At 34.3% G+C, this 27,220-nt stretch overlaps 2 protein-coding genes across 2 annotated transcripts; one reads left to right on the top strand and one right to left on the bottom strand.

Moving 5' to 3' along the window:
• The first annotated feature begins 6,290 nt into the window (after positions 1-6,290).
• Positions 6,291-8,865, top strand: LOC127795936 (exocyst complex component EXO70A1-like). Its single transcript, XM_052327917.1, has one exon. The coding sequence runs from the start codon at positions 6,475-6,477 to the stop codon at positions 8,317-8,319; it is 1,845 nt and encodes a 614-aa protein (XP_052183877.1). The 5' UTR covers positions 6,291-6,474; the 3' UTR covers positions 8,320-8,865.
• A 3,908-nt stretch (positions 8,866-12,773) lies between these two features.
• On the bottom strand, positions 12,774-25,807 carry LOC127795636 (uncharacterized). Its single transcript, XM_052327432.1, has 5 exons — positions 25,483-25,807; positions 20,313-21,231; positions 14,537-14,632; positions 13,965-14,101; positions 12,774-13,291 (listed from the first exon to the last, which is right to left on the bottom strand). The coding sequence occupies exons 1-5, from the start codon at positions 25,707-25,709 to the stop codon at positions 13,120-13,122; spliced, it is 1,551 nt and encodes a 516-aa protein (XP_052183392.1). The 5' UTR covers positions 25,710-25,807; the 3' UTR covers positions 12,774-13,119.
• Between the last annotated feature and the right edge of the window lie 1,413 nt (positions 25,808-27,220).

Genomic DNA, 27,220 nt, shown 5'->3' with positions numbered 1-27,220 from the left:
ATAATTACTAATCGACTTATCCAACAACTCTCACCACTCTTATCCGCTGACATTGAAAAAGAATTATAGTTTCAAGAATTGAACGTCAACCTTTAGTAAAGATTTGGAAGGTCAAATTCTTAGAATTTCTTTCTATATGTTTGGCCATCATTTTCTAGCTTGCCAAACATATTCTCTTAACCGTCAAAATCGCCCACTATTCAACAAAGACTCGCTAGACGAAACAGTTTCAACTTTACCCTCAACATATAAAATTATTTTCAAATTATATAGAATCACCCTCTGTCCAAAAGGGACTCATTGGACAGAGAAGTTTCAAACTTTCAATCATTTTCATTTGACAAACAAAATTATTTATTACACTATGAGCATAATATTTTTCTAACTTTAACATCAACATGGCAAATGAAATAAAAAAAAAAAAAAAAACCTTAAAATCCTCGAACCAACCATCTTTTTCTACAACTTTGGGGCTGTTTTTTTACAGAGTTTGATCAAGCATTCAAAAGTTTTGGTGTTAAAGTCATTTATTTTAATTATTAACTAAATACATATAACAACTCCGAATTTATTTCTCGTATCATATCAGATCAAGAGTTAAATTATTTATGGACCGTATTAATTTATTGGGTCGCGTCCATACATTAGGCCCACAATTTGACACCTAGTTTGACCCAGGGTAGATTTTAGTTCAAAAGCTCGAATAATGTTTTCATCTAAGTCGAGATTCTTGCGTTAGAAACGAATTCTATCAACCCCAGACAACTCGCGTAATGATGTTTATTAACTCATAATATTCATTAGATCCAAGATCCTTGAGGATGATTCCTATCATTACTGTGTATCTCGACGCTCATTCTTCCTGTCTGCTCATAACGCTCTTTCTCTCGGACACGACACCTCGAACTTCGAGATAGTGTGCGCTACTTGTCAGCACCTCGAAAAATGCCCCATATAATTGTCGGGCTTGGCTCCATCAAACTTGGCCTTAGCAAGCTCGGCTCTAGCCAACTCAATCTAAGGCTAAGGCAAATCGGGGCGTTATCACCATCTCAACTACGTTCCGAGCTCGGATCTCGCCTTTACAAATATCTGATTTGGGGGGTTATGGACCATACTAATCCATTGGGCCGTACCCGGGCATCAGGCCCCTAATTTAGCACCTAGCCTCGGCCCTAAGCTGGATTTTAGCCTAAGAGCTCAGATAATGTTTTTATCTAAATTCAGATTCTCGCGCCAGTAACGAATTCCATCAACTTTGGACAACTTGTACATTGATTCTCACCAGCTCATAATCCTCGTCAAATTCACTAATGTGTATGGTTAATTTTAAACTTAAATTAACCAATTTAAACTTAAATTTAAAAATATAATAACTTATAAGACCTTAATTAAGACATAATAATTAATTTAAGTCTCAAATTAAAATACAATCACATATTTAACACTTTAACTCATATGAAATGAGCTTAAAGTCTTTGGAACACTAAGTTAAAATTAGATAAATTCCTAATTCCATCTTCATTAAGTGCACATCATCAATATTGTTGTTGCTAAAATACAACAATAATTTTGTTGATAATTAGAAAATGCCTTAGGTGTAGTCTCTAGGAGACCTGCAAGGAAAGAAACTGATTAGGGGCAAAAGTTAGTCCCCTACGAGGATTTTTCGATACTTAAGTTAGTATCATGTTTGAAATGTAAAATACAAAAAATAAATAAAATTATAGTTTGAGAAGAGTTGTGAATGTATATTTACTAGAGAATGAGTCTCCTATTTATAATAGGGGAGAAGACTGACAGATGAAGAGAGATACACAATTTTCAGTAGGCATTTCGGGCTCTTCTTCATATTTGTAAGCGAGGATATTGGAGATATGATTGACTATGTTCTTCATGATATCGTGTGAATAATGTCTAGAGATCAAGTCTCTTGAGATTTGTGGTCTCTTGGAATGGTTTGTTGCGTGATTGGGAAAGAGACTTTCGTGTCTAAGTGGTCCATAAGAGTTTTTCAAATAGTAGTTGTCAAATAACTTATAAATTTTTGGGACGATCTCTCAAAGGCATTGAGAAATACTCTTGGGTGAGATCACTCGATCCCGATCTTAGTCTCAAATCACTTGGATGGGTGTTTCTTGATTTCAGTTATCCAATGACTTTATTCATCTGTGACTTTTTTTTCTATTTGTGTCAATAATAAATATTAATTAAAATTATTGATTAATTTGCTACGGTTTAGCCCTTTCCAAATAAATTTTATCCTTTTCTTAATCCATCCGTAATCCAACCATCTCAATTCACAATTTTAATTTTAATGAAATAATAGTTATTAATTTAAAAATTAAGTGCCTATTTAGCATTATGCACCTCTACACGACATGTGAACACAGCACAAAGATACACGTGACATGTCGCCCCCCGTTAATTGAGGCGTGAATAAATATATAATTATATACATAATAGATAAATCCCATTATAAAAAAAAAATCAAAATCAAATTAAATAATTAAAAATATAGCAAACAGTCGAGGCAGGCAGCCATATAAATAAACAAAAATATTATTTACACATTTAAATTTAATATTTATATTAATATTAGTATCTTATATTATGTATTATATTTATTATTATTGAGATACAATAATAAATTTATAATTACGAGAGAATATTTATCTTAAGTCTATAATTTTCAAGAAATCTATAAGAGAGAAGACACTATGCGGGGTGTCTTTTGCATGGGCCTCCAATGCTAAATAAGTTTTAGCTAAAAAATAAAAAATTATTCAAGTAATTAGTATAAGAGTTTTTATATATCGATTTTGTTATGTTATCCATGTCAAGTAACATAATATTTGCTTAACGTGAACAAATCGAGAGAGAGAAGATGTGTGGGCCCATTCGAGTCTAACGCGAACAACATATTATTTCTCTTTTATGTATATCGATTGGATGAATTATTCTTTATTTATTGAGATTGGAATTATTAGTAGAAGGGTATTTGAGTCTTTTAAATTGTTTGTTATGGGTCTCTAGGGGAAGGTTTCGAAAATTATCTAATATATTATCACCCTCTTGTATTACAAAAAAATCATATTAGATATACATCATTTTTATATATCTTGGGTTACACAAAGGATATTATGATCAAAGTATTCCTTACCTCCATACGCCTCACTTGCTTCTATGCGTCTCATAAGAAATATTTTTATCATTGATACATCTTTGTGTAGTTCAAGATATATACAAAGATATATCAATAATATTACTCATCACAAAAAATCTACGAAAAATTGTACTTTTAAGACACAAAACCCATACGACATGATTACAAATTTAAATATATAATATATATTATAATATATCAAAACAAAACTATTAATTTATTCACCTTTCAACGGCACGATGTCTTGGGAGGAGGCTAAGAGCCACCTCATGCCACCGTTTGCTTGGCTGGCGGCCTCGGACTATCAACATTGTACATTTCGTCGTGTTTGGGATTCGGATAGAAACAAAAATAAAACTTAATTTTTGTAATTTTTTTAATTAAGAAGGAGGATTAATTCAATCTTCTCGTAATAATAAGTTGAGTGGGATTAATTTGATAATTCATATAAAATCTCTCTAAATTATCGATACTAATTTATCTAAATCTTGTTATTGCTGTTTTAATATAATAATAAATTTATTTTTAATGAAAGAGTACCTCGAGCATAATTTTCGAGAGATCTATAAAGAAATAAACTAGTTAAAAGCGTGAATGACCTACTGTAGGGACTTTTTAATGTTTAAGTTAGTGTTCGAATAAGTGTAGAGTGCAAAAAGTAAATAGAATTATAGCCTGAATAGAGTTGTGAATCTATCTTTGTTAAATGAATAGTCTCCCATTTGTAGGGAAAGAGAGAGTCACAATATTTGACAGGCATTTTAGATTATTTTTTATATTTATAAGCGATAATATTAGAGGTTTACAAAAGTCTTTCAAATAATAGTGGTCTAGTGAAGCATGAATTCTCGATTGGGTCTCTCGAAAGTCTCGAGAGAAGCCATCGAGTGAGGTCTCAAGAGTTGTCTCTCGAGTCTTTCGGTCACCAGATAATTTCTTGCACTTATGACTTATTTTTGTGTTTTTCTTCGAGTTTGAGTTCACTTTATTTGATACAACACTTATATAATTTATCACCCGACAATAGAATTGTTTGGATGTTAAAAATAAAGAAAAAAATATTATAATGTGACATATACATAAAATAAAAAATAAAAAAATAATATTTTTCAACAACTATGGTAATCGTTGCTACAAATATAGTGATGCTAATAGTAGTTGGCAATCGCTGTTTTTTATTTTATATATTTATAACGTGATTGTTTTTACCAAAAAAATTAATTTGTAAGAAGATTAAATATTTAATAAATATTATAAAATAAATTTAAAACATAAAAAGATAAATTTAAGAAGGAACGATCGTACTTGCCCGTATATTTTACAGTATACATTTCCGAATGGGATGGCGAAGGTGATGGTCGGAAACGGAATATTCGGCTTCAAATTATCCATCCGACAAATTATTACAAAATTAATCAGAGTAGAGCACTTTACAGTTATAAAATAGGAACGGAAATAGAGAGGGAAACGTTATTTGGATATTTAATATAATGTATAATGTTATTTTAAATATTAATATAATATATAATATGATATATGTTGAGTTCAGAATTAATCGATCGTGATTCGTAGGCCCGTAATGAGAAAATAAGCCAAAATACAAAAGAGAAAGAACAAAGTAGAAGTAAAGATAAATGATATGCTGAAAAATTTTACGTGGTTCAACCAAAATAATGTCTATTCCACGATTACTCTTTGATTATTCTAACAAAGTAACAGTATATTATTATGGTTTGATTTTTTTTCTTTTACAATGATATTTTGACCCATATGAGGGTTGGCCCAAGGCATAGGCCACTATGGCCTATGCCTAAGCCTCCAAAAATTTGGGGCCCTCCAAAAAATACAGCCACCATCCCTTCCCCAAACTAAAATACAGCAGACAAAATTTGGGGTCCCAAAAAATACAGCACCCCCAAAGTAAAATACAATAGCCAAAATTTGGGGCTCCCAAAAAATACACCCCCTAAAATAAAATACAGCAGCCAAAATTTGAGCTCTCCAAAAAATACAGCCCATTCAGAGTAAAATACTATAGTTACTTAAGAGACCAAATCACCTTCTCTCTCAAAAAAATAAAATAAAATTAGAGGTCTCCAAAAAATATAGCACCCTACCCTCTCAAAAAAAAATTATTTTCGCCTAGGGCCTCATTGGGCCTTGGGCCGGCCCTGCCCATATTTATAGTGAAGGGTGTTTACAATTACATAAGATCTAAAAATGGAAGAATGATATTATGGAGACAAGATATCTTTATCAATTTCATAAAACCGATAGTAGAACTCCGTATTACCAGTGATTTGGTTTACTTTGGATAAAGTAGATAGGTCTTGACCTCTGATTGTTTCGTGGTTTTATTGTTATGCGAGCTGAAGAGTTAGGTTAGTGAGCTGGGAGCATTGCTGAGAGCTTGCTTAGTTGGGCCTGAGAGTTAGCTAAAGCTTGTTTGGTTTCGCTTGGATTTTAGCGATGTATGATCTTGTTCTGAGGAGTTCAGTCTTGAGCCTATTGAGTTTCGGACGATTAGACCGGTCTGCTAAGTCATGCCCAACCCATATAAAGTAATGCGAGAAATATCCATAACAATATATTAATATAAAATAAGGGCTAACCTCCATCCCATATTTTTGTTCTTTATTTTTATTTTTTTTGATATAATTATTCAAAATTTTTATTATTTCGATTATATTCATATAATTAAAATTTTAAATTAATTTAAATCTTATACTTTATTTTTTTTCGTGTGATAACTCAATTTTTTTGATATTTCAATTACATTTATGTATTTATATTTTTTAGTGAATTTAATTTTTATATTTTGATGTGTAAAAATAATAAATTAACTTATTTTACTTTATTTTTTTGTTATATATTAAAATATATAAAATAAATTAGTTCAAAAATACAAATATATAGATGTAATCAAAATAACGAAGAGTTTAGATTTAGAGTTAAATTAACTTAAAAATATAATTAAAATAATAAAAAATTTAACTCAATACATAAAAAATATAAAAGTGGATAAGAAAAATATAAATTTAACCTAAAATAAGTCTTTAAATATAAAAATTAAGCGTGGAAGTAGCATTTCCGCAGAAATAATGGTTGCGTGAGGTAATTTTCAATTTGAATGAAGATTAGAATTCCAAAAATTCTGCCATTGGGCTCTCTCTCTCTCTCTCTAAATCATATATATCCCGTCACAAGCGGAAGGAAGAAAAATCTCAGGTAAAAGATTGGTTGCTTCACGAACAGATTCGTAGTTGAATCACTATCCCCGTCATCAGCATCCTCCTCCATTTCCAGCGATGGAACCGCCGGAGCACGCAGCATTAGGTTTCGAATCGGCCGAGAAGATCATCAGCCGGTGGGACTCCACGGTGTCCGATGAGGCCAGGGAGCGGATGATCTTCGACGGCGACCGCTATGAGATCGATCGCTACTTGCAGGCAGTCGACGAGATTCGGCGCTCCATGGAGTCCGCGACGCTGGCCGAAGACCAGAGCAAGGCCAGCACCGCCATCCAGATCGCCATGGCTCGGCTCGAGGACGAGTTCCGGAACATTCTCATAGCGCATACCAGTCCGATCGAAGCTGATTCGCTGCTCGATCCGACTTCATCCGTACGATCGACTACCAGAACTGACAGTACTGGCGCTGAACTGCAGGACGAGGACTACGCCGACGAGGACGCGGTGAGCAAGGAAGTTGACCTTCAAGATAGTGGAGAGAGTAGTGTTAGTTCGAGCTATCGATCTGCATCTAGTATTCGCGAGATTGACTTGATACCTTTCGACGCCATTGAGGATCTCAGGAACATAGCGGAGAGGATGATTTCAGCCGGATACCTCCGCGAGTGCGTTCAGGTGTACGGAAGCGTACGGAAGTCTGTAGTCGACGCGAGCTTCCGGCGACTTGGCATCGAGAAATTGAGCATCGGCGATATTCAGAGACTGGAGTGGGAAGCGCTGGAGAATAAGATCAGGCGGTGGATACGAGCCGCCAAGGTTTGTGTTCGAATTGTGTTCGCGAGTGAGAAAAAGCTCTGTGAGCAAATCTTCGAACATTTGGGGACCGCGACGGACGATGCGTGTTTCATGGAGACCGTTAAGGGCCCGGCGATTCAGCTGTTTAACTTTGCCGAAGCTATAAGCATAAGTCGCCGGTCGTCGGAGAAGTTGTTCAAGATCTTGGACCTACACGACGCCTTGTTGGATTTGCTGCCGGATGTTGACGTTGTTTTCGAGTCCAAGTCGTCGGAGTCAATTCGAGTTCAGGCGGCCGAGATACTGTCTAGGCTGGGCGAAGCGGTGAGAGGGATTTTGTCGGAGTTTGAGAACAAAGTGCTTCGTGAGCCATCGACGGTTTCGGTCCCGGGAGGTACAATCCACCCTCTGACTAGATATGTGATGAATTATATAAGCCTTATCTCTGATTACAAGCAAACATTGATTGGATTGATTGTATCTAAGCCGTCAACGGGGTCGAGATATTCAGGTGATCCCACGACCCCGGATATGGATTTTGTGGAGTTGGAGGGACGAACCCCTCTGGCTTTCCATCTGATTTGGATCATTGTGAGTCTACAGTTTAATCTGGAGGGCAAGGCCAAGCACTACAAAGATGCCTCTTTGGCTCATCTATTCATTATGAACAATGTCCATTACATTGCCCAGAAAGTAAGGGGGTCTCCGGAGTTGAGGGAAATGATTGGAGATGATTATCTGAAGCAATTAACTGGAAAGTTCAGGCAGGCAGCCACTAGTTATCAGAGATCAACGTGGGTAAGGGTCCTGTATTGTTTAAGAGACGAGGGACTTCATGTGAGTGGGAGCTTCTCATCTGGGGTGTCCAGGAGTGCTCTGAGAGAGAGGTTTAAGACCTTCAATGCCATGTTTGAGGAGGTTCATAGGACGCAAGCTACATGGTGGGTATCTGATAATCAGCTCCGGGAGGAGCTCCGCATATCAATTTCGGAGAAGCTGATTCCAGCTTACAGGTCATTCCTAGGCCGGTTCAGGAGCCATATAGAGAGTGGAAGGCATCCCGAGGCATATATCAAATACTCAGTTGAGGACCTAGAAGGTGCAGTCTTGGATTTTTTTGAGGGTTGCCCAGTTTCGCAGCAGCACTTAAGGAGGAGATCTCAGTGAAAGAGCAAGACCGAATTTTACCCGTTAGAACCTAGGACACATTCTTTAAATTCTTTTATGGGGTGTTTGGGTGCGCGGTTCTGATCATTCTGGGCTTTCCTCAGCTCTTGAAATCCTTCAAGATTACCAGCAAATTTTGTGGACATCCAAAGAGATTGAGCACACATGACTAATTAACGCGTTCCAGAATAACCAGGTCCCTCAACCTTGAATGCTTCTTCCCTGTAAGGAGGTTGTTGTTTGATTATTCACTACATTCTAGATTTTATTTATTTTTTTCATCCATTGTTCATATGGGAATTGTTGTTTGTGTTGTAATGTGATATGTACACACAATTATGGTTTCAGACTTGAAACAAGTGTCTTGTTAAGCTTTGATGACCTCAGAATTTAGGGAACATGGTGTTTTGAGAAGTTTCATCAGAAAGATTTAAGCATTTGACAGTAGCTCCTGTGATCTGAAGTGCCTTGGAAGATGAAAAATCAACCAGTTGAGGGAACATAGTTGTACAAATATAATGATAATGAAACAACAGTTCTCGCCTAGTGTCTCTTGTGTATTTACCTATAATACTCTTTTGTGTTAGAACTATGAATAAGTTTGCCTCGGCAGATACTGTTTCTATGAATGGGCATGTTTTCTGTGCATATTATTCTCTGGTTTCTGTTAATTTCAATTATAGTCATTTGAAATTCTATGACTGAGATCACTTGTTATTGGAGACTGAAAATTTCATCAATGATAAACTATCCATCTAAACTTTATTGAATGGATGATAAGGTTTTAGTGCACTCTTCATTCTGCAACTTGTATGAAGTTTGATGTTGATTTTCTTGAATGCATTCTCTCTTAGGCTTTTCACTTTTCTTTATTTTGTAGGCCTACCCCTTTTGAAGGTTTTTAGTTGCCCATTTTGAGTGGATATTACTGCATTCTTTTAGAAGTGGATGTTCTTAGAGAACACCCAATATTAAGAAATCTTAGTTCATCTATTTGCTCGGTCCTGTTACATCCTGTTCTCTTTTCCTGGAAATGCATATATTATCCATTCATTGACTTTGATTTTGATGGGCCCTGAACGTTTCATATTGGTCTCTGTAATACCTTTATCAGGAAATGATGAGAAATTGCACAATATATACTGTAGAGCTCTAAATTGACGTAATTCTTCTTAGTTCAGGATTTTGAATGCACCTGTGCCCAAATAACAGTTCTCTTTACTAGATTATCTTGCATACGCACAATAGAATGAATTTGAAAATGTTGATTATTACAACTGTACAGTCTGTTTTCAACTTCTTGATTAGATGGTGAATCTGAATATTTTTCATTCGGCACATTCTTGAAATGTTGGCAAAGTAACATGAGAGTGGATTGAAATTTGAAACTGCCGCGGCTCAAATCAGATTTTTAGGATGGAAAAAAGACAAATTTTCTTGATGACTTTTACGAACCTGTTTGATGACTTTTAAGTGATTTAAGCCACAAATTTTCTCAATTGAACACAACCTGGATGTGCTATCCCGAGATTTGAGGTCTCATGTTCGAATACGATGTTAATAGCTGTTTTGAGTGCTCCCCTATTATGTGATCTACGGGTTTAAAAGTGTAGGGAAGCTGGTGACGATGTCTTTGCAATAGTTAATGAATTTTGAATTAAAGTACATAAAAAAAATCACTGAATTTTAATTTATAATAAAAAATTAAATTAAATTTTAATTTAATATATAATTTTATAATTACCATTAATTATTGTTAAAAGAGATTAGTGAATATGGTTAACAACGTAAATAATTAATTATTACTTCCTCGCCCTTTTTTGGCGGATATCTTGTTTGCAACATCTCTAAAGACGAGTTATGTAACTTGTACATTATTTATGTACATTTAGAGTTACACAATGTACCTAAATAACTTAAATATCTCCTGTTTTACTGCGTCTTGAGTGAGGGCATTTTAGATATTGGAACATCATTATATAATTTAAGATATACACCATGATATATTAATAGTATTTTTTCTCTAAAGACATACTGGGCACATGCTTTTCATATGATAAAATATATATTTTAATTTTTATATTTATATATATTTTTATTTAAATATTTATTATTTTAAAGACACTCTTAAATTATTTAATTTTGAGTTAATTATATCCTAAATTTTTTTGTTATTTCAATTATAACATTAAATTTATAATATGTAATTTACTCGAAATTATATTATTTAAGGGTGTATTTAAAATAATAAAAAATTTAAATATATAAATAAAAAAATAAACAAATATAAGGATTCAAATATATATTTGGTACACATAATAATTCAGTTCAAGACCGTCTACTATTTACATTTTGGAGGCAGTGAGCAGCAAAGTTTTGGCCATTGTAAATCTGAAAATACAAAATTTTGTTGGTAAAATCTATATTTTTTTTCATATTTTATATCTTTTTCACGTGATCACTTAAATTTTTATTATTTTAATTATTTTTTTAAATTTATATTTTTAAGTTAATTTAACTCTTATACTTGATTTTTTTTTAATATGATAAATCAAATTTTTTATTGTTTTGATTACGTTTTTATATTTATATTTTTGAGTTAATTTAATTATTATATTTTGATGTATAAAAAAAAAAAATAAAGTGAGATGAGTTAATTTAATTTTTATTTTTTTATACATTAAAATACATAGATTAAATAAGTTAAAAATATAAATATAAGAATATAATTGAAATAAGAAAAAAATTTAAATTATCCCATAAAAATAACGTGAAACTACAAGTTAAAAATTATGAATTTGATAATTTTTATGTGATTGAAAATTATCACACGTGTTGTTGTAGAGAAATAGTACAGTTACATTTATAACAAGTGATGTGTTGCCACATATCTTGTAAGAAAGAAAAAAACTCAAAACTTACGCGGATAGACAAATTTAGAGGAATCATGCTAGATGTACACCTATTTTGTACATTTTGGGCTATATAAGGGAGTATTATAACCAAAATACCCTGTGTCTCATACGTCTCATGATGAATTTTTTTGTCATAATACCCTTTTATATAGCTCAAAATGTACAAAATAAGTGTACCAATAACATTTTCCAATTTAGAGATGCCACTTGTTAAAGCAACCCTTCAGTCAAAACCATTTAATAGCCAAATTAGGAGGTTTTGTTCAACTAAAATTCACGTTAAAGAATTATATTCCTGCCATTCAAATTAATGAACTTTGATGTGATGTTTATAGATTTAAGTAAACTGTCTGTGAATAAATTCAAATCAAGTTGATTGGGTGAGTTTAGTTGTAATTGAATCTAAAAAGTTGAATTCAATTGGCATTGGTTTGAATTGAAGTTTAAATCCTCGCTTCCATGAAGAACTTGCTTAGTTCAAATCAAACCTTATCACCTCTTATAAACATCTCCTAAATTTCTTACTTTACTTTTTATCAACAATGTAAAGATTCCTTAAATATCTTCTTCCTTTTAGGGAAGCCTCTTTTTCCCTGTTGCTTGCTTAACAGTTACCATCAATTTGCTATAAACATTTGTGTTTTCAAATAATTTTATTATATGCACATTTTTGTTGATACATTAAATTACATTTTTAGCAAATATATATATAATTTTCATGTAATTAAAATAATTATAAGGCAAGAATATGATGAAATTGAATGAAGCTGTAATTTAAACACTCCTTGACACCTTTTTGCATTGATATCTTGTATTATTTATTATATAAATATAAATATAAATATACAATATACTAATATAAAATGTTAAACTTAAATCACTGTGTTTGTTAACTAAGATATGATTTGAAACAAATGAGATATGAAAAAATATTTTAAAAAAAATATTTGTTATTATTTTTATTAAATTTATGTGTTAATTATTGAAAAAAAAGTCACGTGACTCACAAATAAGAAAAAGTAACCCATATACCATTCAATGTATTCTAAAAAATTTAACAAATAGTCTGATAAAAATTTTAAAATACTTCTCACTTTTATTTTAAACATTTTATATTATAGTCAAAAAATCAATCTAATTTTATCTTGATACAATCTTATCTTACTCATTTTAAATAAAGTTTATTATAATGAATACGATAAAATTAAAATACTTTCCAAACTAATATATGAAATAGATAAGTTAAAAAATATTCTAAAATTTTTATTAAACTGTTTGTTAAATTTTTTAAAATAAACTAAAAAACTTATAGGTCTTTTTTTTATCCATAAAAATTAAGAAAAATTTATCTAGATAAAAAAGAAATAAATTTATCTAAAATAACTCAAATAAAAAATAATATAACTTTTTTTTTCAAAGATTGTCAGATAAAAAAATATTTATTATTTATCATTTTTTTTAATCTATATCTTAGATAACAAAACACTTTATAGCTAAATAATATTCCTGTCTGATCTAACCATGGGTACAAACATGAACTTGAGTACTGGAAAACATGTAGTGGCTGCAACAGTTTGAAAACAAAAATAATTACATACGATGTGAGACCACTAAATTCCGTCTGCCCAGTAACGGTGGGCACTTCCAAGTCCCAATCTAAATAAATATGTGGAAACAAGATTAGTTAAATGGAAAAAGAAAGGACAGAAAGTAAAAGGACAAGAGAAAATAGCCCACTTTTTATGTTCCTATGAAGGGCTCGCCGACTCCTATGGGGGGGAGGGGTGCAATTATACGATTCATCATAAATTTAGAATAGACATTGTAGGTGCTAACAGCCTTTCTCACAATCAAACCAGTCGGATGTGCCAAAGTAGGCCTACAACTACTCCGTCTTGTCTTCTTCCAAGTCACCACCATTTGATACCCCATTTCCTCCCTGTACCTGTCTCACTTCGGGTGGATTTCGTGCTTCCTTCGAGGGCATCGGGGATGGTTTGATCAGTGTCAAGGTATCGTCCCTGTCAAACTCTTCGCCGTCTCCCGTGTAAGCGTACCTATGTGTACGGACATTTCAAAACATAAGAGGTGGGAAAATTGCAAATCGACTTCTGTTACATAAAACAAGTTTTAAATGGCTTGACAATTAATTGATTGATCAGACTGTAGAGGATATTTTCAGGGCGCACTTGAGCCCCTGTGGACTGTGAAGCAGAGCTACAAGTGTCGTGAAGCAGAAGGTTCATATTCATGACCTCGATGGATAGTGATCTTACGGTAGCACAACATGGCATGATGCTTCAGTAAGTGGCATTGATAGATGACAACAGAAAAAAGTACATTGAACTTCTAAAATTACAGACAACAATAATTGTGAGCATAATCATGACTGGCCCTGACATCTATAATGATGACGTTCTTAGAATGCAACTGTATATACAAGGAAGAAGTTTGAGCACCATCTAGAGTTTACGGTAAATTTTAGTTAGATTTTAATAAATTTTAATATTTAATATTTATTAAATCAATCAAAAGATGACACGTGACCGCCACCAATCAATCGGTATACAGAAACTCTGTTTGGCAAGCTGCCTCTTTTCTCCACAACCTGGTTCTCAATGCAACCAGGGTAAAATATCCCATAGACTCGGTACAATGGACGCTGTGGATGCCATAAAAACTAGTGCACATAAATAAATGGCAGTTCTAGTTAGAAGCAAGAGTGTGTACCGCATAGAGTTCTGAGATGGAGCCCAGAGAGCACAGATTACGCAGAGCAAAGAGAAAGACAGGACTTGCCAGAAGGCTGGGATGATCCAGGCATTCTGCCACTGCTCATTGTACTCATCAGTTGATTTGAAGTAAAGCTGCACAAGTAATATCATGCATGAGTAAAACATTGCAAGAAGCCGAAAGAGGTACAATATCCAAAATTTCTCCATTCTCAAATAGGAGGCACAAAAATTGACAAAGTCAGATGTTAGTTTTCGTGCAAAATAACCCGAGCTTAAGCTGTAAATGACTGACAAATGGACCATGCATTGAAATTTCAATGCAACAAAGAACGAATGTTACTGCTATCTATTTTGAATTTCAAGAAAGCAAATGCTAATAGCAAGTCCTGACACAACAACATTTTCCCCCTTTTCTTCCATAACGCTCACTTATTTTTGCACTCTATAAAGTCTAAATGCAAATAATCTTCTCATCCAGAGAACTTTTAGCTTTTCATGTTCCATATTGGTTCACCGTCATCCAAAATATCAATTAGTATTAATTATATACTGAACAAGCAAAATTACCTCATAGCATATCCAACCTACAGAAACAATAACCGCCACAGCCAAAGCATTTGTGAACTTCCTGTAGATATCTAGTTTAGCCAACAGCCGTCTAGCCTGCCCCATAACATCAATAAACAAACGTTATTTGGTTGGTTATTTCAAACTTCAAGCAGCACCTCAATGTACCAACACAAAAAGAAAAACAAATGGAAATCAAAATGCAGTTTATTTAACACAAAAGGAAGTCCAACCACCCATCCCCCCCAATAAAAAAAAACTTCTGTAGACACAGGCACAATGACTTGCGAGCCTACAGAACCACAGTCAGAAGATCATAAAGCTGTCGTATGAGTTCAGCAACAAAGAAAATGAATCCCACCTCGATGTAAGTAAATTTTATGAAGACATATTTCTCTCCCCCTCTCTTTGTTTTAAAAAAAGTGATTGTTATATTCTTACAATCAAAGGTTGGACAGTTGTGACAGAGTGTAAACCAAGTTTCAAAGACCCACCATATCCCCTGCCCTCACCCCCTTATAGAAAAAAAATACCAAAACAGGTGAAAAATAATCCTTCAATTTTATTCAAATCAATGGGATACATGCTGTTAAATAATAGATCTTTATGTTCAGTTAGGAAGTTCCTAAAAACTAAACAAGAAAGTTTCTAAATCTAAGTTTGGAAACTATACAATTTAGGATACAAAACAAAAGATGGAAAGATATAACAATATTCATAAGATACATTCCTAATCTAGAGAAAGGAATCAATCAATAAAATAGGAAACTTCTTGCATGGATTGATTGATTGATATCACGGATTGTTGACACTCTCCCTCAAAATTGGAAGTGGATATCTTCCATTCCAATCTTGCATACAAACCTTTGAAACACTGCTGAAGGTTATCCCTTAGTTAGCATATCTGCCAGTTGATCATTTGAGGAGACATGTGGAGTACAAATCAGCCCTTTATCAAATTTTTCTTTAATAAAATGTTTGTCCACTTCAACATATTTGGTTCTGTCATGTTAAATTGGATTGTAAACAATACTTATTACTGACTTATTATCACAATAAAGCCTCATAGGACCTTGCCATCAAACCTTTAGATCATCCAACAAGATTTTTAACCACAATAATTCACACTCCTAAGGCCATAGACCAAAATTCAGCTTCTGCACTTGACCTAGCCACCACATTTTGTTTTTTGCTCCTCCATGTGATAAGATTGCCCTCTAGGAAAGTGCATGAGGTAGACCTCATATCCACAACAAAATCTGCATAATCAGCATCAGTGTAGACTTCAAGGGTCATAGTTCCTCCTTTCTCAAACAAAGTCCCTTCCCAAGTGTCCCTTTTAAAGTAGTGAAGTATCTAATAGACTACCTTTAAGTGAGTTTCTCTAGGGTTGTGCATGAGCTAACTGATTACTCCCACTGCATAAGCTATGTTTGGTCGAGTATGAGCTAGATAGATAAGCTTCTCAACCAGCCTTTGATAAAATCCCTTGTCAATCACATCATCTCCTAGAACTTCTCCCAACTTATGATTTGGGTCAATGGGTGTGTCTACTGCCTTACACCCTAACATTCCTGTTTCAGTTAGAAGGTCAATGATATATTTTTGTTGGGAAATAAAAATACCTTATGTTGAGTGTGCCACTTTTATTCTCAAGAAATACTTCAAATGCCCCAAATCTTTTATTTCAAACTCACTGATTAAGCATTCTTTCAGTCTATGCATGTTGTCCTGATCATTGCCTGTAACTATAAATCAACATAGACAATAAGTATGGTTACTCCCCTAGTGGTTGAATGTTTAACAATGAGAGTATGATCTCCTTGTCTTTGCTGATATCCTTATCCAAGCATTACCCTTGTGAACCTGTCAAACCATGTCTGCGGGAACTATTTTAAGCCATATAGGGCTTTATTAAGCTTACACACCACCTTTTCCTAATTTTAGGTGTCATAACCATGTGGTAGATCCATGTAAACCTCTTCTTCAAGATTCCCATGCAAAAATGCATTCTTGATATCATATTAATGCAATTGTCAGCCTAGGTTAGCAGGTAAGGATAAAAGGACACAGACTGTGTTCAACTTAGCAATAGGGGCAAAAGTGTCCAAATAATCGACTTCATATACTTGAGTATACCCTTTAGCTATTAACTGGGCCTTGGAACGATCCAAAGATCCATTAGATTTATATTTGACTGTATACACCCAACGACAACCTACTGGATGTTTCCCTTTGGGTAATGAAACAAGATCCCATGTTCGATTCTTCTCTAGGTCTTCCATCTTAGCTTCCATAGCATCTCTCCAATGCTTATTCCCTATAGCTTTAGAAAAACTGTGTGGAATAGGAATGGTATGAAGTTTGGTAAGAAAGGCTTTGTGCGGGGATGACAATCTGGAATAAGAGGGAACAAATGTAAGGGGTGTTTAGTGCAAGCCCTAGTACCCTTCCTAAAGACAATATGCCAATCAAGATCACTGTTGGAGGATGCTAGTTCGGGTGTAGGGTTAACATGGGTTATAGAGTTAGCATCAGTAGGAATGAGAGGCTCAACAATGGGGTTACCTGATGATGTGTAAGGTGAGCTGATGGTGTTATTGCTACTGTCAGATTCAAAAGTATGGTTTGAGTCAGATTTTGTGACCTGCATAGGAGTAGTAGCCAACCATTTTTTGTTTGAGTATACCTGTAATGGCCGAGGAGTACTTGGGATAGGCTTTTCCAATGTCATGCTTAGTGAGTCCTTTAAACTAGTGGTTGGTAGAGGAAATAATGACAGATCATGATCATTAGGAATAGAAAATGGACTTTGATTTGAGGATAGGGACTTGCTAAAAAAGGATTCACCTTGATGAAATGTGACATCGGCTGACACATAGTATTTCTTTGTAGGGGGATGATAACACCGATAGCTCTTTTGAGTAGATAAATACCCAAGAAACATGCATTTTAAAGCTCGAGGATCTAACTTACTCCTATTAACAATTGGAATATGGACAAATGAGACACACCCGAATACTTTAGGTTTCAACCCTTGACTAGACACATGGCAGTTAGCAAAGAACTTAGTTAACGGTTGAATTGGGTTTTGCAAGATCCAAGGATTTGAGAGGGCAGCCTGTTGATAAGAAATGTGACTGTTAGGGCTGCTTCTCCCCAATAATGTTTAGAAACATTGTGGTGGAATAGAAGCGCTTGAATAACATTAAGAAGGTGCCCCATTTTCCTCTCGGCCACTCTATTTTGTTAAGGAGCGTAAGGGTAAGATGATTCATGGATGATTCCCTTATGTTGGAAAAAAACAGAGAGGGATTGATTGAAAAAATCCTTGGCATTGTCTGATCTAACCCTTTTGAAACCTATCCCAAACTACTTTTTAATCATATTGTAGAATGTAGGGAAAATATTACTAACTTTAGCCTTAGTTTTCAAAAGATATAGCCATATTAGATCCTTGTTGGACAGAACTAAGCATGACACAAGAGGAATCTGCCCTAGTGTGTCCTGTCCATCCGATCCCTCAAGGTAGAAGAGCCCAACCCTAGCTTTAGCAAGCCCAATTCTCTTTCTCGTGCCCCGTTCTTGTATCTCACAATGGGTTGGATAAAACATAACATTGCATTTAGTGTTTAAGAGAAGTTTTTGGATGGAGATCAGGTTAAAAAATAGTTTGGGAACATGGAGCACATTTATGAGGGTGAGATGTTTATTAAGACTAACATATCCTTGGCTAGCAATAGTGGTTAAAGAACCACCAGCTAGGGTGATTTTTCGAGAACTAGAACAAGGGCTATAGGTAGTAAAGTGATGAGAAAAAGATGTCATATGATTTGTAGTCCCCTGAGTCTAAAATCCAAGAGGTAGTGGGATTTTTTCCTGAAGCATATAGAGTAAGAGAATTAGAAGAGATACATGTGAGAGCCAGAGAGCAAGCACCCCCTTTTGCAGTCCCTTTTTCAAGAGATTCTAAGAAATTCTTCAATTTTTCAATCTCTGCCCGATTAAACTCCTGGGTATCTCCTTGTTCAGATCCCTTCTGGCCTGATTGCTGGTGACCATTGGCCATGTACACTTGGCCTTGATTTTTTAGTGACCCACTCTTGGGAGGCTTTCAATGGAGCTTCCAACACCTCTCTATGGTGTGCCTAGGTTTTTTACAGAAGGTACACCATAGAGTGTCCCGATCCATAGCCTTCTTTTCCTCTCATCCCTTACCTTGACCATGAGTATTCAAAGATACCAAGGCTGACGCCTCCACTGGAGCAGTTTCCAACATGACACCCCTTCTTCCTTCTTCTGCATGAACAATAGAAATAACCTCATTTAAAGATGGCACATCCTCCTTACTAAGGATTTGCACCCTTACTGCATCAAACTCCATATTTAAGCCAGCTAGGAGATCATATGTTCGCTCTTTCTCCACAAACTTCTTGTGTAAGGTTTTGCATCTTCACCACACTTCATTTTAAGACACTGGTAATGATCTAGCTCTTGCCACAAAGTTTGCAATAAATTTGCATACTCAATGACAGATCTGGTCGCCTGTTTTGTGGCTGCCACCTTTGCTCAGATTTCATAGATTTGAGCCGCATCTCAAACCTTGGAGTATGTGAGTTTGATTGCCTCCCAAATTTCTTTGGCCATCATTAGAAACATTACCGTGTCACTAATTTCAAGGATCATGGAATTCCATAACCATGGCATCACAAGGGAATCCTCTTCATCCCATGTTGCAAATGCCGGATGTCCTTCTTTAGGTCCGGTCCCTTCCAGATGACTTAATTTCCTTTTTCCCTTGAGAAACGTTCGAATTAACTAGGATCACTTCAAGTAGTTCTTACTGTTTAACCAGTAAGTCACTTGAAGACTTGGTAAGTCTCCTCCGAAGCCTCCACCGTTGTATCCAGCAAACGAAATTTCTATTGTGCTGGTGCTGCTGAAATCAGCCCCATCAACTTGGGTATTTTGTGAAGTGGACATGATGTCCGAAAGATTGAAGATTGATTAAAAAAAAAAACAGATTAAAGGTGGAAGATGGCCACAATAGTTCCAAAGAAACGGTGACTATTGTCCAGTCTCTGATACCATGCCAAAAAGGTGAAAAATAATTCTTCAATCTTATTCAAATCAATGTGATACATGCTGTTAAATAATAGATCTTCCTGTTCAGTTAGAAAGTTCCTAAAAACTAAACAAGAAAGTTTCTAAATCTAAGTTTGGAAACTATACAATTTAGGATACAAAACAAAAGATGAAAAAAAAACAATATTCATAAGATACATTCCTAATCTAGAGAAAGGAATCAATCAATAGAATAGGAAACTTGCGATTGACGTTGATAGTCAATCCCAATCTTGCACGGATTAATTGATTGATATCATGGATTTTTGACAGAAAAGAATAAAAATGCTGAAAGTAACCTTTATCAACTAAAATTTCCATCAGTTTTTGTCTTTTCCTCTTTCTCCCCCCTTTCAGTTAATCTCACATTTAAGGTCAAAAACCCTTCATTGTTTTACTCTTTTCCTTTGTTCTTATTTATTTTTTTTTCCTTTCTAGAGGAGGTGGGGGAGAGAAAAATCTATCCTACTACTATAGTACATTAGCACAGACTTAGAATACCATCTGACTCATAGCCTTCCTCTGAAATGTCTTAACTAAAAAACGTGACATTGCTGCTCCCGCTGTATTTTCAAGGGGGCCACAGACTGATCTTGACTAAAAAGTTTACCATAAAATTAATTAAATATTCCTTAGAAAGTAGAGCAAGTACCTGCAGTTTATTCAAAGTTGCAGAGAGGGAGGTAAATATCCAGAGAATGAAGAAAGCATCCAATATTGCCACAGGAAGAACCAAAAACAACCTTGCTTTTCCTGAAAGATCACTGATAGCACCAACATTCTCTACCAGTTCAAGTACTTCAGATGCAAGAAAGAAGGTTGCTCCCAGTGTTAGAACCTTTGACGTAAGACCACCTAGGGTAGGTCTTACAACACCATAACCCATGGAAACCATCAGAATGATCAACCGAGAAACTGTGCGTTTCACAGTGCCAAAGGTCACAGCCCATACAGTGGTTCCAGTTGGTCTAACTCCTGTTTCATTAAATTCTGCATAGTCAAAATACCACAACGCCATCTCAAACATGCCCAGTGTTATCACTAGTGTAATACAATTTTGCAGTGGAATAACCTCTTTCCAAAATCTTGCATACTGAGAAAACCAGAACACTCCAAGAACCACAAAAGCAAGAGACATGAACCCATAAAAGTTCATAAGTGGTGCCATTCTACCAGGAAGGTAACCAGTTGGATTTTTCCATATTGATTTACCCTCTATGACCAACTCCTTTAGATTTGGATCACAATGAATGAAATAAAGGTTATACATCCCAGTTTCCGTAATTTCTATTGACTTTGATGGCAGGGTTGTAATTAAATCATCAACATTGAATGACACACTAAACACTTGGGGCCAGCCTCGATTTTTTGTTGATGGCCGGTGAATGATTTCACCTTCATTACATACACCCAACTTTGCAAGATCCGCTGTGCAGCATACAGCTCTTTGACCCCCATAAGCTGAGCCTCCAATTGTCTCTCTCTCATCTACCTCAAAAACAACAGCATGAACTAAACCTGAGCTGAAATTTGATAACTCTTCAGGCCTTCTGAATGTAATCTTCTCAAAACTGATTTCAAAAAGTTGGTAATGTTAGAAAAAAATACCAGAGAAAGATTCTAAAAGAAAAAACTCAACCAAAATATAATTTGGATACAAGAAGAAAAGAATTCTATATGGACTGTTAACACTACCTAACAGTCTTCATTGTAACAGTTTGAGTAAAAAAGCTTTAACTACTATCATGCGTTAATACCTTCATTTACTTTAAAAACCTATTTGTGATCATGGATTCAACAACAGGGAAAATGATCGATTATCACCTGTTCACAAACCTATTCACGATCAGACATTCAAGAATGAGGAAAATTGTTGATGCTATGCACAAATATACTTTTCCTCCAAGACAGAGACTTCCAGGATAAGTTTTTACTTCAAGAAAATTAATTTTTTCTTTTCAGTGAAAAAGTTAAAAGATAGAAATTTACAAATATAAGCAAGCCACAATAATGTCAGCAAAGCCATTATGGAATTTTTCACGGCACATGAGCTTGTTATAGTTAATATTAGGTTAAGGAATAGAATGAACACTTGGTTAATGACTTGTCAACTACCCAAAAAAACTACCTTCTTATGAGACAAAAGGACCACATATGTTAGAAGGATTGAGAATACCTACACAAAAAATAGACTAATAGTCCTCAACATCCACATCAAAAAACGGAGGAAGAATGATAAAAATGAAACCAAAAATCAGATGGTGGGATTTAAAATATGAAAAACAAGCTATTTTCAAGGATGAAATATGTGACAGAAGAGATTGGACTGTAGAAGGAGAAACTAACCAAATGTAGATAGAGATAAGCTAGTGCTAGTTGAAATGGAGAAAAAATGGCTCAAGGGGAGAACTAAAGGGAAAAACTCCAAACCAGAAAGAATCATGGTGGTAGAATGAACAGACTAAAGAAAAATCAAAACCAAATGAGCTTGCTCCAAAACATTACATACATATCGTAACGAAGAAAGCCTAAAGAGGTATATTTTAGCAAAAAATAAGTAAAGTCAAAAGCTTAAGAAAATTTATATCAACAACTTGACACAAAAGATGAGAAAAAAGTTATATATATATATATATATATAAACTCTTTAAAGCACAAGAAAGAAAAACAACGGATTTAAGTCAAGTGGAATGCATAAAAGACAAAAATAAAAAGTTACTAGTAAATGAAGGAGTAATCGAGGAAAGATGGAAGGAATTTCTCAAAGTTATTTAATGAAGGTGGAGAAATAGGTGATATGTTGGGGGCCTGGGCACCTCAATAACTCTAAAAAATATGGAAATTACACATTTTATAGATGTATTTGTCCAATCTGATAAAACAAGCATAGAAAAAAGATGAAGAGTAGTAGAGCAATGAGAACAAATAATATCCTGAAAAAAGCATGAAAATACATGAGCGAAAAGGGCATTTTTTGGTTAAGAAAATTATTTAATGGGATCTTTAAATCAAAAGGGATGCTGAATGAGGTGAAGAAAGAGACCTTTAGTGCTTATTTATAAAAATAAAGGAAGTCGTGAAAATTATAGAAGGATCAAGCTAATGAGCCACATTATAAAACTTTGGGAAGGGTAATTGAGTAAAGATTAAGATTAAGGAGAGAAACTAAAGTCTTTTAAAACCAGTTTGGTTTTATGCTAGGTAGGTCAACAAATGGGAGCTATCTACTTATTAAGATGCCTAACATAAATGTACAGAGATAAAAAAAAAATTACAAATTGTATTTAGACTTGAAGAAAGACCTATGATGAACGTCCCATAGAAATCTTGTGGAAACCGTTGGCGAAAAAAGGAGTTTGAATTATTTACAAGTTATTAAGGATGTGTATTATCAAATAGAAACATGCATTAAGACTTGACGAGAAGAAACTGGGACTTGCTCGGTTATAGTTGGATTACATCAAGAATCTGCATTAAGCCTTTCTCTTTGCTCTTGTAATGGATTAACTAACAAAGTACATCCAAGAAGAAGCGCCTCAGTGTATGCTATTTACATGATATTGTCCTAAAAGGTAAAACAAAGAAATGTGTGAATAATAAAATCGAATCATGAAGAAACACCTTAGAATCCACACGTTTTATGTTAAGCTGGTAAAAAACTGAGCAGTGTTATTAAAGGCGCACCTTGGGCGCTTGAAAGCCTTCCAGGCGGGCGCAGACCAAAAGGCGCACCTAAAGCGTGCCTCAAGTGCGCCTCAGTCCAAGGAGCCTTAGGCAAAGGCGCGCGCCTTGGGCTTTTTAGCTGTTTTTCAAGTTTTTTATTTTACTGTTTGTTACCTTATTTAATTTTTTACCTCAGCCCAAGGCGCCTTAGGCAAAGGCGCCTTGGGCTTTTTAGCTGTTTTTCAAGCTTTTTATTTCACTGTTTGTTATTTTATTTAATTTTTTACTGTTTAGGGTTTAAATTTATTGTTTCAACTACAAATTTGACAATAAATAAAAAGCTACTACTTCAAATGCTCCAATTGAATTTGAACTAGATGAAGATGGATAGGGAGAATTGAACAAATTCAAGGCATGTAATAACAAAATGCAACATTAAGTCACCAAAACAAAGAAAGATGCAAATTCAAGTCTAGTATATTACCTACCAAAAAAAGTATGAAACTATCATCACACTTCTAAACCATAGAAATCATCCAACAAGAGGAGTAGATGATGTGGAAGAAGATATTAGAGATGATGCTTCTAATGATGAAAATATAGAAATGTTTGGTCTTTAGAGTGGTTTTTTTTATAACATGCTTGTTAAAATATTATTAGAAGTTATGACCTATTTTATGTTTTTTACTTCAACTATATTTTTATTATTTTTATTTTTTTATTAACTTGCGTCTAGTTCCACCAGGCTCGTGCCTCGCCGCCTTGCGCCTCAGGCTCCAAGACCATTGTGCACCTTAGTGCGCCTTGCGCCTTTAATAACACTGAAACTGAGTATGTGAAATTCAAACTCAATGAAGATAGAAGTGTGGGCGGTGAAATTATGAAATTAGATAGTAAGCTATCCAAAAAGAAAGGATCAAATTTGATATCTTGAATCAATTGTTTAAAAAATGACAAGATTGTGGAATATGTTACTCATACAATCAAGGTAAAATGGTTAAAACAGAGAAGTGCATTCAGCATTTTACATGATTATAGAATCCTTTAAAGTTAAAATAAATAATTTATCGGAGTGCTATGAGATTGTATTTGTCATATGGCTCAAAATAAAATATTAGAGCAACTAATGGGAATGTTAGGTGGATGCAAGTGCGCATGCGAGAGAGAGAGAGAGAGAGAGAGAGAAGGGGGGGGGGGGGGGTTCATATTTAACAAGGTTGGGGTAATGTTTATTGAAGATGAGACATGAGAAATATGATTTAAGATAGTTTGAATATGTGAGAAGAAAACTAATGAAAACACCAATGACTTCAGTGAATGAAATGCAGGAATCACATCAAAATAGGGAGAGGAAAACCGAAGAAAATTAGGTGGGAAACCCTTAGACATGACAAAATATAATGGCCTAACAAAGAATATGGTCACGGATAGAGATGGATGGATTGTGATAACGGCCTAACAGAATATTCGTGTGGCTGACACCACCTAGTGGGATTAAGGCTTGTGATTGTTATTGTCGTTGAGCAAGTTGCAACATACACTAACATACTAATAATCAATGACAAGAATGCAGCTAATAGTAATAATAAAAGGGTTTAGTTTGCCAAGGAATTCATAAATTCTCTGATTGAGAAGGATGTATGTCCAATACCATTATGATCTCCATTAAAGTTCTTCCAATCCCAAGCTGGTAGCCAAAACAGAAAAAACTATTTAACATTTTATTTCAGGAAAAAATAAAGGTAATTCAATATAAGACTATATTTGGAACTAGGATTTGTCAAGGGAGAGGAAAACGGAATTACTCGAATGATCCATTTTTTGTCGGTAACCAATACAGAACGAATTTTCTACAAACTCTAATTCATCCAAAAAATAAAGAAATAAGTAGTTTCCACTTCATTTTCGCTTCTCTTCCCTTTCCCTTTCACATGTTCTAATTTCAAACATAGCATCCGTAAAATGCCAGCGACAACTTGTAGCTCAATTGGCGTCAACTTCAGAGTCAGATCTCCACAAATTACAAAAACATCACGGTCGTGCAAAGTGAAAATAATCCACACAAATCGAAAGCGATGTCCGTACAATAACCTAAATCAACAATCTATCTGCAGATTCAAAATGGAGAAAGAAAGAGAAGAGATAAAGATGTAATTCACCGAATATAAGCGTCGCCATTGGCATAGACGGAGGATTGGTTCTGATTGGGAAGCGACGAGTAGATTCCTTCACTGCCGCCGTGAACCACGAAGGCGTTACCTTTACTGACGAACTTCTCTCCGGCGTACTCGTGCACGGAGGCTTCAACTCTGCTGAGTGACGAAGCAAACACTAGGAACAGGCCGCACAGCAAAGCTGAGATTGACTTCAACCGCCACACCGACATTGCCGGTTGAATTCTCACCTGAAACTTCGGCTCCACCGTTCCACACACAGAGTGAGAGAGATCTGCTGAGCTGAAGAGGTTCCAAAGAGTGAGTGAGAGATCTCGAGCTAAAGACAACCAAACGGCGACTTGAGGTTGGTATCTAACTCTGGTTAAGTTTCTTTAACCAGTCTAGAACCAGGCAAATGCTAGCATACAACGCACATCGGTGCGCTCGAGCTTTTGATCGTCCTAGGTGATGATTAGTCAATGGCTAGGCAAGCAGAGCAGGTTCAGTAATCAGACTCCATTGGAGTGACCTTTAACGTTAAGTTAGTTCCGGATGTAGCTGATTACGTTTAAGTTAGTCGGTGCCGTCGGTTCCATTCCAAGCTACATTTACTTTTACCTGTTAATTAATAATTATTAGACTCTTTTTTAAGTACAAATTTATAAAAATCACTTCTAATAAAAATTAATTCATCATTTAGTCAGATTATTTAAACAGTAATTAAAATATTATTTTTAATACAATTTTTTGAAAAATGTGATAATTGGGATTTTAAATATCCTGTTTAGGTTGAAAACTTATAAACATTTGGTTACAAACTCCAAATTTATGTTTCTAAAATCATTTTTTTTTAAATTTACCCAAATACCACCAAAAAAATTTATAAAAGCAACAAGGGCTTGAAATTACTCCAAATTTTTATTTTACTAAAATAAAATGATTATCTTTAATATTTTAAAAATTACATTAAGCATTGACCAATAATTGAGTGAAAAACAAAAAAATATACAAGATGGTAACTGTTCACCGTCAATTTTTCAAGTTTGACCACTTGAAGTTTCAAACGCCACTCTCATAGTTATATATGGTCTATAAATTTGGTGAGATACAAATTAATCATATTATTTGTGTCTATTTAAAAAGTTAAATTTTGTGTTTTAATTCATAATTAATTTAAAAATAGATCTTGAGTTTATAAAGAATATGAGATGATCTGAGCCGAAAGTCAACTATGTAGTGAAAACCCATCAATTTCTCACATTATCAAAAAAAATAAAAATAAATTATGATATAAATAAAAAAATTCTAATAATTTTATTCCCATATATGTAGATATATAAGACCACACTTCCATATCTTTCATTAACACATTTTTGCTCTCAATACTTTCACTTTTTTTGGTGTAATTATTTAAATTTTTTTATTATTTTAATTACATAAAATTTTATTTTCAAATCAATTTAACCCCTATATTTTAACTCTTTTTTGATAAAATAATTTAAAATTATTATTATTTTAATTACACTTATATACAAATCAATTTAATTTTTATACTTTAACATATAAAAAAAATTTAATTGAATCATCTCACTTTGCGTTTTTTTTATACATCAAAATCTAAGAGTTAAATTGATTAAAAAAATACAGATATATAAGTATAATTAAAATAAAAAAAAATTTAAATAATCATAAAAAAAATATATGAAAAGTAAAAGGACAAAAATATAAATATAGCTTTTTC

This window comes from Diospyros lotus, chromosome 2 (assembly GCF_014633365.1).
Source record: "Diospyros lotus cultivar Yz01 chromosome 2, ASM1463336v1, whole genome shotgun sequence".
Lineage (NCBI taxonomy): Eukaryota > Viridiplantae > Streptophyta > Magnoliopsida > Ericales > Ebenaceae > Diospyros > Diospyros lotus.
The sequence above is the reverse complement of the archived record's forward strand: the minus strand, read 5'-3'. Positions and strand labels throughout refer to the sequence as shown.